Raw genomic sequence first — 16,386 nt, 5'->3', positions numbered from 1 at the left:
CCCTATCAGCACGACAGCCAGCCAGACAGACAGCCAGCGTTTCTTTTTTTCCCCCTTGCCCTTGACTGTCGATCAACGCACTCTCCTACCGCCTAATATAGCCAGTCGCCTTATCAGCTTCGACGAGGACCGCCACGCATCTGTCCCGTCTTGCTCCACAGCGGGGGTTCAGAGGGAACCTCGAACGAAAGAATCCAGCTTTTAGTGCCCTGGGTATCTGCCGGCGACACTACGCAGCGGTGCTAGCGGCAGCAGCAGCGGCATCACCCAGCCGACAGACCACAGTGACGACAATCTTTCCTGATATCGGTTACATTAGCATTGTTCACTTTGCCCCGGTTCATTTATTATTTAAACAACAACCTGGACCCGGGAAGCTATCAAAGAATATCCGGGGTATTTTTTTCTCTTTCTGCCCCCCCGCCGCCGCCGCCGACACACCTCCGCACTTTTTTTTTTTGGCCCCCCCCCCCCCCTTTCTCGCATCTCCGATCTTCCGATCTTCTTTCTTTCTTCTGTCTCTCTCCTGTTGTTGTCTTCTTTCACACGTCTACTTACATTCTCACAGAATGGAAGACCTCGTAGGAGCTCTCTCAGGCGGTATGCACGTCTCTCAAGAGAGACAGAATCTACAAGCCCTACAAGTGAGTTACGCTGCTGCCACCCCGCAACGCCCCCGCCCCCCCCGTCCGTTTATCCGCTGACACCAACCCCGCTCTCCCGCGCTGGCCCAACAGGAATATCTCACGAACACCATGTCATTCCCTCACATGCCTATGAATGGTCATCCTGGCTACCCACCACAGACGTCCAGGTCAGCATCGCATTCGAGGAATTACAACAATATACATTATCACCCATCATCCTCAGCATCAGCATCAACATCCGCCGCGGCTGCCCAAATCACCGGAATGATTCCTCCGCCGATATCTCCCGTCCTCTCTCCTACTACTTCGTTCCACCCCGCCCCTTATGCATCCCCAATCAACAACACAGCCTTCTTTCATTCGGTCGAGGAGCTACCGAAACCCGAGCAATATCCTCATCATCACGCCATGCAACGGTCTTCATCCTCCGGCTTCCCGGAGCATTCAGGGCTAGGCATGAGCTCCATTTCGACTGCCTTTGGATCGTCATCGGGCGGCGTCGGAGGAGGAGGCCACGGTCTCCAGTCAGCTTCGTCTTCCTACTCCACAGACGATTCAGAATCCCTCAGTGGGTTCGAAGCAGATGCCTTTGCACCCTTGTGGCAAAGAACAGATCGATGGGGACGAAAAGATGAGGAAAAGAGCAGTAACCCATGGGCCGGGTTCATCGGACAAGCATCCATCTTTGGGAAACGCAACGCGTCAGTCGAGAGCTCGGGCAAGAAGCCAATGAGGGATCAACCGTTTCGTGTGGACGGAATGCCGGAAGATCTGGACATGGACATGGATATGGGCATGAATGACGACCGCGAGCATGCCGGCGCGACGGGATCGCTTCAGATCATTACTGAAGCTGAGCAGCCAAAGAGAAGTCTAGGTATCAGCTTTGGAGGCTGGGATAGGGGTCGTCGGAAGCGAGCGCCGTGATTCGTGGATGAGGACTCGTATCGTATCGTTGTAAGAGTATCTTTGTTGTATTATCCCGCGACGACGTTCCCACCCACGACACCACACTTTTTTTCGAGATGTCTTATGCAAGGTATCAATGTCCACTGTGCGATCCTGGTCTATGCTACCGTTCATCTATACTGGCATTCAAATCCCTTGTCCACCTGGCCCCGTTCAGAGTCTCGCAGTCAGCTTGTCTACGGGCGTGTCGTGCCAGCAAATCTGATAGATCGTCTCGAATAGGGGATAACCCTCGATCCGGTTTCGTGAGTGCAAAAAGTTGTGCACATCTTTGGCCGTATGAATACCTTGTAGCTCTGTGAATCGTCAGCAAGAAAGTCGTCAATGAAGATTTACTTTGCCCGTTCAGCATCTCCTTTTCTAACTGATCAAAGGGCTGTGAGATCGTTAGTCGTGAAAGTCCATTTGGCACACCTTCTTCGTCTTGACAAACGCTTCTGCAGTCTTGCGATTTCTTCCTCCGAGACCTGATCCATATCAGGCCCGGATCTCGAGATAATGAATGGGCTCACAGGAGGTGATTAGATCTGCTACGCCTGCACTCTCTTCCAGAAACGTTTCCACCTTGACATCGTCAAAGAACTCCAAGCAAAAGTTTTTCATTTCTATGAGACCGATCCGCATAATGGCAGCTGTGCCGCCGCGTGTCAGCCGCCTGTAACGACTCCAGTCAAAAAAACGAGCTCACCCTTTGAGTTGTTTCCATATTCGAGCCCATCGACCAGGCCAGCAGCGACGGCAACAATGTTCTTCAGCGCCCCGCACAGCGACACACCAGCGACCTAGAGACGTAAGCTACATCCTCGTGGCTCCGGCTCACATCTGCGACAATGTTGACTCTGAAATTGGGAGTGGCTATTATATCATCAGCACCAGCATGGACTACTTGATTTGCCGGCCCCACCAAACAGCCTCTGCCACAATTCACCCTCCTCCTTTTTCCTGTACCCTACGGTCGTCTCTGAAAACTTGTCAATGGCCACTTCGTCTGCAATGTTCGCGCCACTGAGTGCTGAGCACGAGACGCCTAAACGCTTTTCGATGACATCGGCGTAAATGTGAATATCGGATCCTTCGACATCGACGCCCTGGGAGGGGGTGTTAGTTGTGAGTCGAGATCTGATGGACCAACCTTGATGAGTGAGATAGCTTTGACTCCTTTCTCAATCTTGCCTTCTAACGACTGCAGGACGCCGCCGAGGACTGACCTTCGTCAGCAAGATCTGAATGGTCTAAGGCTCAGCTCACACTGGTGGGGAAGGACGAATACCAAGGCTGTGGCATCCTTGACGGATTCGATGACGTCCGGTACAGCGACCACATTCTCTGGCAATTTGATTCCAGGCAGATATTTGGCATTAACATGCGTCGTGTTGATGATTTCCGTAAGCTTCTTTCCGTCTACCTGTTGTTCATGCCGTGAGACAAATGCGGTCAAAACCTATACCAAACCACTGACCTGCTCCTCAAAGACCCAAATCGGTACTCGCTCTTCGAAAACATCGGCATGTATCTTGGCATTCTGTCCAGCTATACGAGCAATGGCAGAACCCCTTCGAGGGACGAAATGGAATGTCAGTCTTACATTGAAATAATATATCCTGATTGGGGAAGGGACACACCAGTTGCCAGATCCGATGATGGCTACTCGTTCCTTGCCCATGGTTGAATTCTGAGACTGACTCAGATATCGGCGCGGCAGTTGTGAAGGCAATGGAGCGCTCGGCCGAGTAACACAGGACAAAGTTCGACCGCAGAACGATCCGAATCCCTGCCTGGTAGAGTCTAAGAGGCGCAGAATGGTCGCTGGGCAGATGCAGTCCAAGGTATGATGATGGACAGCGAGCTCTCTGAACTGACGTCGATTAGTATTTTTTGCATTGGGGAAAATTAGCAGAGAGAACATGAAACAAACGGGGTGGCAAATCATCAGGCACGTGACGGTCTGTGAGAGAGGCAGCTGGTGCGGGTTGTCGGCAGGACTACTTTGACTGCCAGACATGGCATGCATGGACGTGTGGAGAGACAGACCAGACGGTCTAAGGGTCACAGCTCTGCTGACGCGAGCGATATCACGCACGCCCTGGAGGAGAATCGCGCACGTTTCACGGGTCAGATGCGGTGAGACGTATGGTATGGTGTCTTGGTGGAATTTTGGACGAATGCGTTACAAGCCCTGTCGAAAAGCGAAGGCCTATATATCGCCTTGAAGGCATGATTGTGTCTGTTTCTTCCAGAGCTCTCAGCTCATCATCATCATAACAGGACCTCTCATATCTTCAGCAATACTCCTTCTACCGATCCCCGCATCAATCAAGTCAAGTGCATTAAGGGAAGGAGGATTGAGAACTCGGGGAATCGGACTTTGCCCATCACGATAATGCCAAATAGCGATTCCGATTCGAGCTCTACATCTACTATCAATTCATCCATGGAAGATTGTCTCGCAACACGCCTCGTCTGTGGTGATCTGCCTCCACGACGCAAGGCCAGCCGAAGACTTACCATCCGACAGAGCGCCATCCCTATAGGACCCAAAGTGGCAGTATCGATTCGGACCGAACCAACGGAACCGCCACCTCCTATCCTCACCGCACCGTCCACCGCTCCATGCAGACCTAGACGCCGACCAGGATTCAAGATCGATATCCCGGCTCCTCTGGTCAATGCAGATGCGCGGACTTCTTTGGGCTGTACACCTTTCGCAGAACATGCCATTGTGCTCTCCCCAGCCTCAATCATGGGTGATACGCCCGGTGGTGAAGGTGTAAAAACGAGAGCACCGAGATTCGAAGCGTACTCTATGGATGGATCGAATGGGCCACAGATGAATGGTGGCTCCATTGGTCAAGCGAAGGATACGGCAGCCATTTGGTATACGCCTCCAGTTCGGCAATTCGTCCGCCGTGCTTCAACGCCTTTCCCAAGGCATGACCCGGCTGATTGGCTCACCGCCAGTGATATCGAGAATCTTAACGGGGAAGACACAGCTGATGAGGGGACTTGAGGTGTGTGCAGTGGCGTAATGAAATGTTTGGATCTCATTGTACATGCTCGTCTCGGCTTTGCCTTCATTTACAACAGGTTTCATCATATGTATGTGTAGTATCCCGAAGAAGTTGGGGGATTCTTTCTGGTCGGAGTCGTCGATCTGCCGCATCTCTACCGGAGGAAAGACCACTCGTCGTCGCCTTCTCCAACTTCATCCATCTCATCGTGAGCGTGAGAAACGAATGCGGATGGCGTCATTTGTACACTGGTTACCGGTACAGTTGGGACGTCCGACATTCTCACGGCAGCTGGTTCCACGATCTGAATCGATGCCTCGCTTCCTGTCCGTGAGGGCCGCTTGGCAGCCGCTGTCTTCACCGCCTCACTAGTCTCCGGGACAATTGTTTCTGCCGCTTGCTCAGGTGATCCCTCTCCCCATTCATCTGCATGCGGTCGAGTAGTCGAAGGCTTGAGACGTACATCCCTTGCCATGCTGCTGTCCTGCTGATCGACATTGTCGTGCCAAGACGACTTTTTGGGGGACGACAGAGACAAAGACAAGTCCACGATCTTGAGAGGGCTCTTAGTCCTTTTAGAGGGCTGAGGCTCAGACCGGATCACACGATCTAAAGCCACGACATCCTCATCCTCTTCGTCACTCAACTGATGGACCTGTTCCATAGACGCTAGACGAGCACCCACGGCTCCATCGCCCCATTGGAACCCTTTCGGCGGATTGAGCGCCAAAGATGCGAATTTGCTGCTCGATTTTACCATCTTCAGCTGCTCGTCCGCCTGCAGCAGCTGTTGACGGAGTCGTCGAGTCCGAACAGGGATGACCACAGCTTCCATCCTCAGTCTCTGGTGTTCAGGTCGCTTGATCTCCTCATGTGCGGGTGAGATCGGCTTCAGCTGCGTGACCTGTCGAATAGTAAATGACTGAGACAGTCGAATCCGCTTGACAGGCGAGCCACTCCTACTCCTCGTTGAGGTTTCTGACCCATCTTGAATCGCAGTAAAGGAATTATGTTTCCTCGTAAAGTCCTCCATGGACGCCGAGGGGAAGTTGAAATTGGACGAATCGCGAGCCGCTTCTTTGACGGGCCGCTTCTGCTGTCGCTTGGGAGGAGATCCAGCGACAGGTACGGACATGTCCAAAATGCCCGCCAAAGTCCCAAGGGCAGGTGACCCCTCCACCAGCGCATCGGTCAGAGCCTCAGAGTGACTGTCTGGTGACAGACTGAGACGATAGTTTGAATCGTTGGCATCATCACCTCCATCGGGCAGGATCTGATCCAGCTCGTCGATCTCAGACTCGCCCTCGTATTCGACTGGCAGAGGGGTAGCTCGACCGTCTGGCGACTCGGGGATGATCGGGACTGGCGAAGGTGACACGGCAAACGGCGCACTACTTGATCCCTCAGCGTTGTTGGGCTCAGCAGCGTCCGCAGAAGGGCCGGTGCTTTGAGGCGCTCCCTTGGAGTTTCCACGGATGGCCGCACGGGACTCGTCGACCTTCATATGAACATCTGTGAAGGCGACGCCTTGCCGACTAACCATGTCATCCAGATCAGACAAGACTTTCCCTGCCCGTTCATTTTGCTCAGTGGGAATGTCAGCTGGAGGTGCATCCAGGATCTCCAAATTGTCGACCATAGAGATGTCAGGCATGGTGAGTTCATCAACCGTATCCTCTTGCTGGGTCTCGCTCGGTCTGATCCTCGGCGGTCTCCCCCTTTTCCGCTTAGGTAGCAGAGACAGAGGGGTCGGTGATGCAGGCAGAGGTGGTGTCGGAGAAGGAGGAGCCTCATACCATACTGAGTCTGGATGTTCCATGTCGAGTTTATCCAGTCCCAGTAGCTCGCGACGCCATGTCTCCAATGCGAAAAGGGCAGCTGCGTCTAGCGTTCGGAGGTCCAAGCGGAGCTCACGAATTCGTCGAGACGGGCCGATAGGCGGAAGAGGGTGGGATGCGGGAGGTGATGGAGGCTGTATGAGGGTGGCGACAGGGGCTGATGGTTCGACCATTCCATCCGCTGGGCGGCGCAGGTCGTCTGCGACAGGAGCAGAATCTCCAGCACAATTCAAAGCTGGCGTTGCATCCTCAACCCTGTGGGCATCCGCAGGACCCCCGGCAGATCCTTCCACTTGCGTCTCCAATGTCTCCGCTCCCAGATCTTCCAGCCTTGCCAAAAGGTAGTCCTCTTTTGACACGCCTTCCGGTAGAATGATGGGATATCCCTCTTGTGTCCTCTCCTCCTCGGTCTCAGCAGCCGCTAATCCATCGAGTTCTTTTGCGAGGGTCGGATAGTGGGCTCCATTGGTCTGCACCAGATCAGTACCCAGCCCTTGTATTGCCAGTTCATCCTTCTTCCCGTCGTGTTGCGCCTCAGAAGCCGCTACATCCTCGATTGGCAACGAGTTACAAGCGGCCTTCGCAGGACTTTTCGGCGGTAGTTCCGAGCTTTCCACGACCCTCACATCGATTCTATGGTAGCTTTTCGGCGTCCGAAACCGATCCAGTATATCATGTAGCTTGAGTATCCTATCATTCGTATCTATACCGGCGAGAAATTCAGCCAAGGGCGGTAATGCGATGGAATGAAGTGTTTCGTTATGCGTGAAAATGACGGGAGGTGGGAGGTCATGCAGTGTGAGCGTCATGATCGATTTTCATCCAGCCCAGTCTGGTCGACTGCGACTTTGAAGACCTTGTATGTTCCAGTCGGATGCTATATCATTGCGCTCATGACTGTGCGTATCGTCCAGGTGACTGAGTGCCTCCTTCAATCCAGTTCGCGTTGAGAGTCTCGCTCGGGGGCCACTGATCATAACATACATACGGCGATCGCCGCAATGGCCGCACGCACGCCGGTCGAAGCATGAGGACGTTCTTGAGCATTAATTATCACATGCTGAGTATCAGACAAGCAGCAGACGAAGGGGATATCTTCGAACGGATATCGAAAGCGAGATGGACGCTCTCTTTCCCCCAGATCGATCTCTGCTCTTCCCGCAATTCGAGACCTATCGCTTGCAACCTCTTGACCCAGACGAAGATGTCATTTCGTTTCCGTTACCTGGGCAAGGGGCAACTCAATCGAGGGTAGGGTACAATACTCATCTCTTGTCCTTTTCAGAAGTAAAGTCGAGGATAGAATGGAATCATTTGGCAGCTGGACAAGGCAGGAGAGGAATGTACGTCGACGCAGATTGGAATGTCATCGGATTCCAGCTCGAGGTGAGTCGACTTGAAGCGACGAGCAGAAGCAGCGCTGACTACGATGTCTCATCAGGATGACTACCAGCCTACCTTCTCGACGATAGCCAATATACGACCGGGTCCTAGCAGCGAGCCGAAACGTCAGCCCGAATACCCCAGTTGCATCCAGCTGGACAACTCCTACTGGGCCGTGGCAGATGGTGCAGGAGCCCTTCATCTGGTCAAGACCTCCTGTGCAGAAGAGCCTTTTTCAGGCGAGATTGAACGGTCTGAAGGACCAAAGTCATCAGGAGTCAACTCTGACGGAGCCGAGAGTCTCGACTCCGAGCCCTTCCTCATTCAAGGCGTCCGACGAGACGGGGATGGCAAATCCTTAGCTCTGCTCCTCAGCTTTGCTCATCCCGTCGGGAAGGCTCAAAAACAGCTTAGCAGCTCAACGGCATTTGAGCTTGTGGAATGGACTATCGGACATCTTGGCGGGTCCACGGCGAACGGGCATGCGAGGCTACCAAGTCACTTTTATGGATCCGATCTACCTATATCCGTCGACTGGAGTGGTGTGCAAGGCTCTCAAAGCTGGACAGTCTTATCCTCGAAGCAATATACAGAGCCACAAGCATGGGACGCGCAACAGTCGATGGAGATTGAGAAGAAACAAAGGGAGAACCTTGTCGATAGTCGGAAACCGGGTCTTGGAGCAAAGCGCAAACGACCGTCACCTCCGATTTTTGCAGAGGCTGAGAGCAGTCAAGCAGCGGTGGCGGCGACGACCAGACGGGAAGGTGCGAAAATCGAAGAGATGGACGAGTCTGCAGAAAGGGCGGGAAATGACGATAGCCCATACTCATGGACACAGACTGCAGATGCTTTCACCCTCCACCTGGATTTCCCACCGGGTACCTCTCGTCAGGAGATAACCATTTCACTTGACGACACCAGCCTGGACATTGTTGCTTCTTCAATGGCCGATACCGACACACCACTTTTCCGTTTCCTCAGGCGACGTAAACGCAGATGGTTCGGCGATATCGATGCGGGTGGATCGACCTGGACATATGAACCGAAGACAGGAGTGCTCGAATTTGAAGTCGTCAAGCGTGATACCAATATCCGCTGGCCGTCCCTTTTTGTTCCGAGTGACGACGACGATGATGACGATGACGACGAGACTTATGATGATATCCCGGAGACGTTCGATGCGGCCACTCTCGCAGCTGTGAGAGAATCCTTTGGACGGATCAGAGAGCGTAACTCTTCGGAACCTGAGGGAAATCATCCTGCTATTCCGGCACTATTGAGGGAAGAGATGGACTATGACCTGGACGATGATGAGGACTTTGATGGCGGCGGGATGATGTATGCGGAAAGCGGGGGAGGTGGTGGAGGAGGAGGCCACAAGATTGGGCGGGATGTTCTGGTGGGCACTCTCACCAGTGTGGGAGAAGCCAAATGGTCAAAAGCATCTTCGACAGTGGTCAGCCTTCCCATGTCCGGAGATCTCAACGATGGCATCATGATCAAGTCTGCCGTTGATGGACTCTTATTTTGCCCTCCTCAATCGGGTGACCCGTCAAACAGACCATGGTCCCATAGGACAACCAGTCCAGCTTTATCCTTCGTCCTCGGATCCAAACGGGATGTCAGATTCGTCAAGCACGTAATTCAGCACTCGAAAGACGCGATCAGAACTACGGTGATGGCTTTTGACTCTGGAGCGGTGCCTGGAAGTGGGAATGCTTACATCTATTATCCTCCTGTCGACAGGATGACGGCAAAACAGGGAGTGGTGAAGATCAGCGGGGGCGAGCGAGGGGCATTGCTGGGTGTAGGACAAATCGTGGTCAACGGGAAAATTGTCGTCGTGGCATTATGTGAGAAAGAGTTGGTAGTGCTGAGGTCGGTTTTGAGGGATTGAGGCCAGGTCACAAGGACGGCACCGGCATGCATCATCATGTTCCATCTTGCCACATCCCCGGCCACTGCCACACTCGGCGTCCTGAATACCGGCGATCGCCGCCTCGAGCCCAGCTGCCGCTGTCTTTCCTCAGCTGATGACTTAAGCAATTTGATCATCAAACAACTTACCTCAGCAAACAACCAATCTCATTCGCGCATCCCGACGCCCTCCACTTTGACGGTCCAGCCGTGAACAGCATATCCCGTCCCATAGCATCATCCATCTATCAGCTGTAGCACAGGCTCGCTTTTCGCCTCCCACGTAAGCTATTTCACCACAATGGGCTCTCCACCGCCTCCTTCGCTTGCGTCGTTGCTGGCTATTCCGGGGGACGGACAGATCAACACTGGCTCAGTTGAAGGTCATGATGAGGCAGAGTTGCTGAATTGTGAGATGATATTGTAGACCTCAGGAACCGGAGCTGACCATGTCCAGACCTCAAAGAGCAGTATGCGGCAGAAGATGGTAAGAGGAGTCTTCATCCAGGAGTATCGACTGATAACACGTCCAGTCGGGCTCGAATCCTTGTCTTCGAACCGAGGCAAACAATCTATTGGTCGTTCCAACGGTATAAATCCTCCTATTCCTCAGGTCATTCGTCCCAGATCGCTCTCACCGCCCGATACTTCCGTCAAGATTGATCCTGCTCTGGCTGAGATTGCGAGCCAAGCGCCAGCGGAGAACTTGCCCGAGATCCCCGCTCCGAGCTTCTGGCTCCCAGATCATCAAGGTGACTATGGAGCTCTTGGGGAGATGGGAGGGAAGAGGAAAAAGTTGCCTCATGAGAGAGCAGGCTGGAAAGAGATGGACGAAGCTGGCCCGAGAAAACGAGGGCCAAGGAAGAAGGATGCTTCTGCACCCAGTGGCAGTGCGGTTCCGGCGACTTCTGCGGGTACCACTGGGGAAATGGACGATGGTGCTGGTCATCTTGAAAGAGATCTGATGGAGGCCCATCGACAGAATGGAGGGGAAGAGGATGGAATGTATCAGACGATGGGATTGTACCCGACGACTGGGCTTGGATCGTACGCTGCGACTCAACCGGAGGGAGGACAGTCTGGAGGTGAAGACGGAGATCTGGACGAACAGGGAAAGAAGAGGAAGCGAGCGCCGTCAGAGTGAGTCGACCCGGAAGAGAGTGTTTTGGAACGGCGCGTGATGCTGACGAGCAATTGAAGAGCAAAGGAGGCTCGGGCCGAACAGAATCGAAGAGCTCAACAAGCGTTCCGCAGACGACGAGAAGAGAAGATGAAAGGGCTCGAAGCTGCCGCAGCTGCGCTTGAGCCGACTCAAAGGAGACTCCAAGAGGTCGAGTCAAAGCTCATTGAAGCGGCTCTGGTAGGTCGGCCGATCTCCACGCAAGTGGATGTACGCTGACGCTGACTCGCTCGACAGTCTCTTGAGGCATCAAAGATCCAGTGCCAAGCTTACCAGTCCGCTCTTCGAACCGTTGCTCAAGCTTCCGGATACTCAATCATCACTGACGAAGGGACTTTGGCCATCAATTCATCGATGCAGACCAAGGCTGGTCTGAGTGATGCGAAAGAGATTGATGCTGCGTGTGCGACCCTCGCTCGGCAGTCAAGAGAGCTTGCAAAGCAAAATCGCATCAGGAGGGGTTTCTAAAGGGCCAATGAAGCATTATGCAGGGTCCTTCTAGAAAGGTTGTTATTGGGAGCGATTGGATCTGTTATTGTATCATAGATGGATGTGTTTGCGGCTTGATAGGAGGTGGGTGACCGACGAACGATGCCTGAGCTCGAGTAAGATGTATGTAGCTACTTGATGATCTGCCGGGGGAGTCAAGCTGGCTTCGCGATGTTACCATGGCGTCTTGCCCGGAAGGAAGTCCAGCAGCACAGCGGATAGATCGAACCCTGTGCCACGCGCCACAAGATGAACCCGTCTCAAAGTTGAAGAATGCGAGATTCTGTTATTCATAGCCTGTCGACATTCTGACCTTATTGACTCTAGCCAAATCAGTCTTGGTGGACTTTGAGTCGTATCACTGCCCGATGCATAGTTAAGAGACCTTCACGTATCCTGCTGTTGGCACCCGAACGCAATGGACCGCCATCCACTCTCCTTGTCACTGTAAGTCCCGAGAGTCAGAACTGTCTCAGGTCTCTCTGACAATTGATAGAGCCCGACTGGCCCCACATTCCCTCTTCATTGATGACCCGGAGGATCCACCGCCACCACGTCCGATATCGTCTGCGCCCGAGGAACCGGACGGCGATATCCCAGCCCTGAGCATCACACACAATTACACCGGACCGTATCCCGCTGCTTCTTTGGGCGCAAACCTAGAGGTCGGATTGGAGTTACGCAATGTCAGCCAGGCAGGTGTCAAAGGAGTCAGGATGATGTGTGAGGTTCAAGGACCTGGAGGGAGATATAGACTGGGCGAGGTCGTTCACGGGCAGCAGGAAGAAATCGCTTCAGCAACCGTGCCAGAGACCAATGCGGAGGATAAAGCGAATATCAGTGACTCGACTACAAAGGCTGGAAGTCAAGACGGCGAGACACAGGGGCCGCTTGAATCGGATCCTGGCCCAGGATCCGCTGCTTCTGCTCCACCCCCCGCTCTCATAGACCCTGAACTGCCTGCTGGGGATCACGTCAAGCTGGATGTCGAGACCGAGATCAAAGAGCTTGGTATGCACATTCTCATCTGCTCGGTAGCTTGGGAGACACCAGATGGCCGGAGGACGTTCCAACGGTTTCTCAAGTTCAACGTGAGCAGAGTCAATCTCAACCCTCACAAATGACAGTAAGGTTGACAATGCGTCCAGGTAACGCCACCACTCGCCATCAAGACTCGAATCTACAACTCGCCTCATCCCAATACGACACTTGATCCCGTCGCTCGAGAATACATCTACCTCGAAATCTTGATGCAGAATATCTCCTTCCAAGGGCTGATGTTTGATCGGGTGGTGCTTGAAACGGTTTACGGGCTATCGACGCTTCCCCTATCATCTGAAGAAGAGAAGACCAAACACGGGGAAATCGGAGGAGTCCTCCTGCCTGGAAATACGAGACAACAACTGTTCAAGCTAGCTCCAACTTCTCCAAAAGCCATCCAAGGTCCAGCGGCAGATTCGGCTGCTAGTTCGTCGTCGACGAAAGCTTCCAATCTCCCCCACAGCTCATTCTTACCTACTCATCCTCCTGGAAGTATCCTCCCGCTGGGTCGACTGGACCTCACGTGGCGCGCTGGCGAGACGCACGACAAAGGCCGGCTGCAGACATCCACTCTGAATCGTCGAATACCAAATGCTCCTCCGCCTCTTCATCCTGCACTCCCCGGCGCCAATGCCACTGCTACACGGGCAATGGCTCCTGCTACTGCCGCAACGCCTTCACCGGCACACGCCAGTATCGCTCGTATGGCCAGTCCAAAGCCGCCTGTACTACCGCTGCAAGACGATGATCAGGCTCTTGAGTACGATCTGACCGTCCTTGGGGATCGTGACGTCTTGGTTGAAGAGGAGTTTGAGCTTCAAATCCGAGTTGGAGTCAGGTCTCCTCCGATAGATGATGAGCTAGATCAACCGACTCCTCCAGCACCCGTCCGCATTGCTCTGCAATACCTTGTCAAATCTCCGCCTGCACCACCACCTCCACTACCACCACCTTTATCTCCACAATCCCCTCCATCCCAAACCCGCTCACTCATACCCACTCCGTTGCTTGACAGCATATCCCGAGCATCAACACCGCTCTCGAATCGTTCCCCGGCTTTAGGTTCGGCATCAGCAATGGCTAGATCGAGTACTACCATGTCTGCTGGTCGAGGCGCCCAAGGCACGATCTCCGCTAGACCATTTTCACCATTGTCCAGTCCACCAATGACTTCTTCTGCGCCCATGACCCCCGTTCAGACTCAACTTCGACAAGCTACAAATCAAGCGCTGTATTCGCCAAAGTTGGAGGCGAGACCGGTATCACCACTGCCTCCAGCTCTCAGTCGATTCCCGCCATTACCGTTTGTCTCTGCAACCGCCCCAGGACCTTCTTTCCGGCCGTCATCAACCACTGGCGCGGGACCACCACCTCCAGCTCCCCAGAACACCCTTCTCAACACTGGTCGTATTCATTATCTGGGTTCGTCTCTTCAGATTGAAAAGAATCTCAAAGACTGGACTCTGGTGGAAGAGCGTATGGGAACGACGTATACCGATCCCACAGCACCGTCCAGAAGATGGGAGACTGTCCATATGTTCAAGCTGAGGTTCATTGCTCTTGATGAGGGCCTTGCAGAGCTCGGCGGTGTCAGAGTATTGGTCGTGGAGGATGAGAAAGGATTGAGTGGAAGTATAGCTCGGGAGTGGAACTCAATAGGAGATGTGTGGGTGACAGATTGACAGACTTGCATAGAGCGGTTTGCGGCTCGCTACTAGATCCTGGATGCAATCGTCAAGTTTGGCATTCCACTGCGTATCAAAGGGATACATAATCCGTTGCATCGAGCTACTAGATATCTGATGCCGGTTCTCTATAATCCATCGCCCATCGATACTCAAGCTACATCCAATCAAAGATCTACTTGCCCTCGAACATCTTCTTGATGTGAGCGGTAGAGAAGGACTTGGGGCGCTCAAGGGGCATCTAGTGACAGCGTCAGCGTGCGTCTCTTCATGGGTCTTTGAGCCAAGGCACTCACTCCAAGGGCTCGGTCCCAGATGAGTTGGGAGACAACGCCAAACGCTCGGGAGACACCAAAGAGAACGGTGTAGAAGTCTTGCTGGTGGAGACCGTAGCTGGGAATCGTGAGCGGACGCCAAGTCACGATTTCGCCTGAAGTGCTTACTAGGTGAGGAGGACACCGGAGTGGGCATCGACATTGGGCCATGGGTTCTTGGCCTTTCCAGCCTTGAGCAGGATGTCAGGAACAAGCTTGTAGATCTGTCCGACGAGCTTGAACAAGGGGTCGTCGGGCAAGTGCTTGAGAGCGAACTCTCGTTGAGCGGTGTAACGGGGGTCCTGGGATGTGTCAAACTAGGTTCGCCTCGTCATGACTCACAGTTTTTCGGAGGACAGCATGTCCGTATCCTGGGACAACTTGACCTCCCTTCAAGGTAGACCAAACGTATTCCGAGACCTGCTCGTCCGAAGCGTTCTCTCCGATCTGAGATCGCATCTTCTGGACCCATCGGAGGACTTCCTGGTTGGCAAGACTGGACCCAGTCAGCAGTGTCCTCGAATCAATCAGGTTTCGCTTACCCGTGCAGGGGTCCAGCAAGACCGTTCAAAGCAGCAGCGTAAGAAAGGAAAGGGTCAGAAAGAGCGGATCCGACAAGGTGACCAGTGTGGGCCGAGACGTTTCCACCTTCGTGGTCAGAGTGAATGGTAATGTACAATCGCATCAACTCGACGAATTTCTCATTGTCACCGTAACCGAGAAGGTGGGCAAGGTTGGCAGAGTAATCCTTGTTTTGGTCAATGGCGGGGAGTTTTCCGTCTCCAAAGACGTTTCGGAAGATTCGACCGGCAACGTTCGGGAGCTTGGCAATAAGGTCCATAGAGTCCTCAAAAGTGGTTTTCCAGTACTCTCGCTTGTGAACACCGTTAGAGTACGCTTTGGCGAAGGCGGAGTCGTGGTTGAGCTGAAGGGCAGGGTCAGTGGCCGATCGCAACGAGTTGTAAAAAGGGGAGACCGCGCCTCGCTCTACAGCCCCGGCATGATCTCGGCTGGAATGTACTCACAGCAGTGACGGCCAAGGAGAATTGACTCATTGGGTGGAGAGTGTTTGGGCATCGGTCGATCAACTCCTCGACGAATTTGGGAATCTCAGCGCGAGCAGCCCATTCCTGGGACAATACGTCGACCTGTTCCTTGGTGGGAACCTCTCCAGTGAGCAAGAGCCAGAACAATCCTTCGGGAAGAGGCTCAGATCCTCCAGGAGCGGTCGGCAATTGCTTTTGGCATTCAGGAATAGTGAGACCTCGGAATCGGATACCCTCCTCGGCATCGAGGACGGAGCCTTCCCAAATGAGACCCTGGACACCAACAGTATGAGCGATGGGTTCCACAGTGATGACAACTCTCTGGGGGCCCACCTTGAGACCTCTCATTCCGCCGTACATCTGATCCACAGTGTTCTCCCCAAAGCTCTTTGAGCCGTACTTTTCCCTGACGCTCTTGACATTTTCAATCTCTTTCGGGATCAGCTCTTCCAATCGCTCTTTCAAGCTCTGAGCTTGAGATGCTTGGGAAGACGCAAAGGTTCGAGCAAAAGCAGGTCGAACCTGTGAATGTTGGGAACAAAAGTGAAAATGTCAGTCCGAATGTTTGAAACTACGTCATGGGAGAAGCATCTGTGCAGGCGCAGTGATCTGCTTGTAGGGCGGAAGGTGACTCACCTGAGCTCGGAGAGCGTTTCTCGTGACCAACATGGACATGTTTTCTGCTTAGACACAGTGTTCTCTTGGAACGAACAAGGAGTCTGTAGTTGTTGAGGATGAGATGAGATGAGAGAGAGATCACAATAAATCCACTGACCTCTTTTTTTTTTCGTTTGGGGCAGAAGGTTGTGATTTTTGAGAAATTTTGGTTCCGCGGGCCGCCTTGTTCGGAACAGCTCGCATCCAGA

General features: G+C 53.4%; 8 protein-coding genes across 8 annotated transcripts; 5 read left to right on the top strand and 3 right to left on the bottom strand.

Moving 5' to 3' along the window:
- The first annotated feature begins 470 nt into the window (after positions 1-470).
- Positions 471-1,674, top strand: BD324DRAFT_627363 (hypothetical protein). The gene is made up of 2 exons (XM_022015991.1): positions 471-644; positions 738-1,674. The coding sequence occupies exons 1-2, from the start codon at positions 570-572 to the stop codon at positions 1,572-1,574; spliced, it is 912 nt and encodes a 303-aa protein (XP_021870906.1). The 5' UTR covers positions 471-569; the 3' UTR covers positions 1,575-1,674.
- BD324DRAFT_627350 (NAD-dependent glycerol-3-phosphate dehydrogenase N-terminus-domain-containing protein) lies at positions 1,675-3,485 on the bottom strand. The gene is made up of 11 exons (XM_022015990.1): positions 3,239-3,485; positions 3,076-3,169; positions 2,865-3,021; positions 2,749-2,819; positions 2,521-2,704; positions 2,437-2,471; positions 2,305-2,398; positions 2,129-2,248; positions 2,031-2,083; positions 1,953-1,992; positions 1,675-1,912 (listed from the first exon to the last, which is right to left on the bottom strand). Exons 1-11 carry the CDS (start codon positions 3,277-3,279, stop codon positions 1,770-1,772), a joined length of 1,032 nt encoding a protein of 343 aa, XP_021870905.1. The 5' UTR covers positions 3,280-3,485; the 3' UTR covers positions 1,675-1,769.
- Positions 3,440-4,701, top strand: BD324DRAFT_472143 (hypothetical protein). Its single transcript, XM_022012881.1, has 2 exons — positions 3,440-3,737; positions 3,882-4,701. Exons 1-2 carry the CDS (start codon positions 3,622-3,624, stop codon positions 4,621-4,623), a joined length of 858 nt encoding a protein of 285 aa, XP_021870904.1. The 5' UTR covers positions 3,440-3,621; the 3' UTR covers positions 4,624-4,701.
- Positions 4,702-4,778: 77 nt separating this feature from the next.
- Positions 4,779-7,271, bottom strand: BD324DRAFT_651315 (hypothetical protein; the record flags this gene model as incomplete). The annotated part of the gene is made up of 1 exon (XM_022018312.1): positions 4,779-7,271. One exon carries the CDS (start codon positions 7,269-7,271, stop codon positions 4,779-4,781), a length of 2,493 nt encoding a protein of 830 aa, XP_021870903.1.
- A 310-nt stretch (positions 7,272-7,581) lies between these two features.
- BD324DRAFT_651314 (hypothetical protein) lies at positions 7,582-9,745 on the top strand (the record flags this gene model as incomplete). Its single annotated transcript, XM_022018311.1, has 2 exons — positions 7,582-7,848; positions 7,904-9,745. The coding sequence occupies 2 exons, from the start codon at positions 7,582-7,584 to the stop codon at positions 9,743-9,745; spliced, it is 2,109 nt and encodes a 702-aa protein (XP_021870902.1).
- Positions 9,746-9,826: 81 nt separating this feature from the next.
- On the top strand, positions 9,827-11,678 carry BD324DRAFT_627336 (hypothetical protein). The gene is made up of 4 exons (XM_022015989.1): positions 9,827-10,175; positions 10,223-10,905; positions 10,966-11,125; positions 11,183-11,678. Exons 2-4 carry the CDS (start codon positions 10,238-10,240, stop codon positions 11,411-11,413), a joined length of 1,059 nt encoding a protein of 352 aa, XP_021870901.1. The 5' UTR covers positions 9,827-10,175; positions 10,223-10,237; the 3' UTR covers positions 11,414-11,678.
- A 50-nt stretch (positions 11,679-11,728) lies between these two features.
- Positions 11,729-14,482, top strand: BD324DRAFT_471811 (hypothetical protein). The gene is made up of 3 exons (XM_022012879.1): positions 11,729-11,881; positions 11,931-12,525; positions 12,583-14,482. Exons 1-3 carry the CDS (start codon positions 11,853-11,855, stop codon positions 14,155-14,157), a joined length of 2,199 nt encoding a protein of 732 aa, XP_021870900.1. The 5' UTR covers positions 11,729-11,852; the 3' UTR covers positions 14,158-14,482.
- BD324DRAFT_642377 (citrate synthase-like protein) lies at positions 14,336-16,195 on the bottom strand (the record flags this gene model as incomplete). Its single annotated transcript, XM_022017484.1, has 8 exons — positions 14,336-14,401; positions 14,457-14,553; positions 14,604-14,776; positions 14,817-14,970; positions 15,017-15,399; positions 15,500-15,793; positions 15,854-16,042; positions 16,157-16,195. 8 exons carry the CDS (start codon positions 16,193-16,195, stop codon positions 14,336-14,338), a joined length of 1,395 nt encoding a protein of 464 aa, XP_021870899.1.
- Positions 16,196-16,386: the final 191 nt, after the last annotated feature.

The sequence above is a fragment of the Kockovaella imperatae genome (assembly GCF_002102565.1).
Source record: "Kockovaella imperatae strain NRRL Y-17943 chromosome Unknown BD324scaffold_7, whole genome shotgun sequence".
Classification (NCBI taxonomy): Eukaryota; Fungi; Basidiomycota; class Tremellomycetes; order Tremellales; family Cuniculitremaceae; genus Kockovaella; species Kockovaella imperatae.
Note: the sequence above shows the minus strand (reverse complement) of the source record. Positions and strands in the feature narration are given on the sequence as shown.

Coding starts and splice junctions, on each gene's coding strand:
- BD324DRAFT_627336 (XM_022015989.1), top strand. CDS start 10,238: ATGCGGCAGAAGATGGTAAGAGGAGTCTTCATCCAGGAGTATCGACTG. Junction 10,906..10,965: donor AGGAAGCGAGCGCCGTCAGA/GTGAGTCGACCC, acceptor GAGCAATTGAAG/AGCAAAGGAGGCTCGGGCCG. Junction 11,126..11,182: donor AGCTCATTGAAGCGGCTCTG/GTAGGTCGGCCG, acceptor CTCGCTCGACAG/TCTCTTGAGGCATCAAAGAT.
- BD324DRAFT_472143 (XM_022012881.1), top strand. CDS start 3,622: ATGCATGGACGTGTGGAGAGACAGACCAGACGGTCTAAGGGTCACAGC. Junction 3,738..3,881: donor CGTTTCACGGGTCAGATGCG/GTGAGACGTATG, acceptor TCATCATAACAG/GACCTCTCATATCTTCAGCA.
- BD324DRAFT_471811 (XM_022012879.1), top strand. CDS start 11,853: ATGGACCGCCATCCACTCTCCTTGTCACT. Junction 11,882..11,930: donor CATCCACTCTCCTTGTCACT/GTAAGTCCCGAG, acceptor GACAATTGATAG/AGCCCGACTGGCCCCACATT. Junction 12,526..12,582: donor AACGGTTTCTCAAGTTCAAC/GTGAGCAGAGTC, acceptor CAATGCGTCCAG/GTAACGCCACCACTCGCCAT.
- BD324DRAFT_627350 (XM_022015990.1), bottom strand. CDS start 3,279: ATGGGCAAGGAACGAGTAGCCATCATCGGATCTGGCAACTG. Junction 3,170..3,238: donor ATCATCGGATCTGGCAACTG/GTGTGTCCCTTC, acceptor CGTCCCTCGAAG/GGGTTCTGCCATTGCTCGTA. Junction 3,022..3,075: donor TTTGGGTCTTTGAGGAGCAG/GTCAGTGGTTTG, acceptor CATGAACAACAG/GTAGACGGAAAGAAGCTTAC.
- BD324DRAFT_627363 (XM_022015991.1), top strand. CDS start 570: ATGGAAGACCTCGTAGGAGCTCTCTCAGGCGGTATGCACGTCTCTCAA. Junction 645..737: donor AGAATCTACAAGCCCTACAA/GTGAGTTACGCT, acceptor CTGGCCCAACAG/GAATATCTCACGAACACCAT.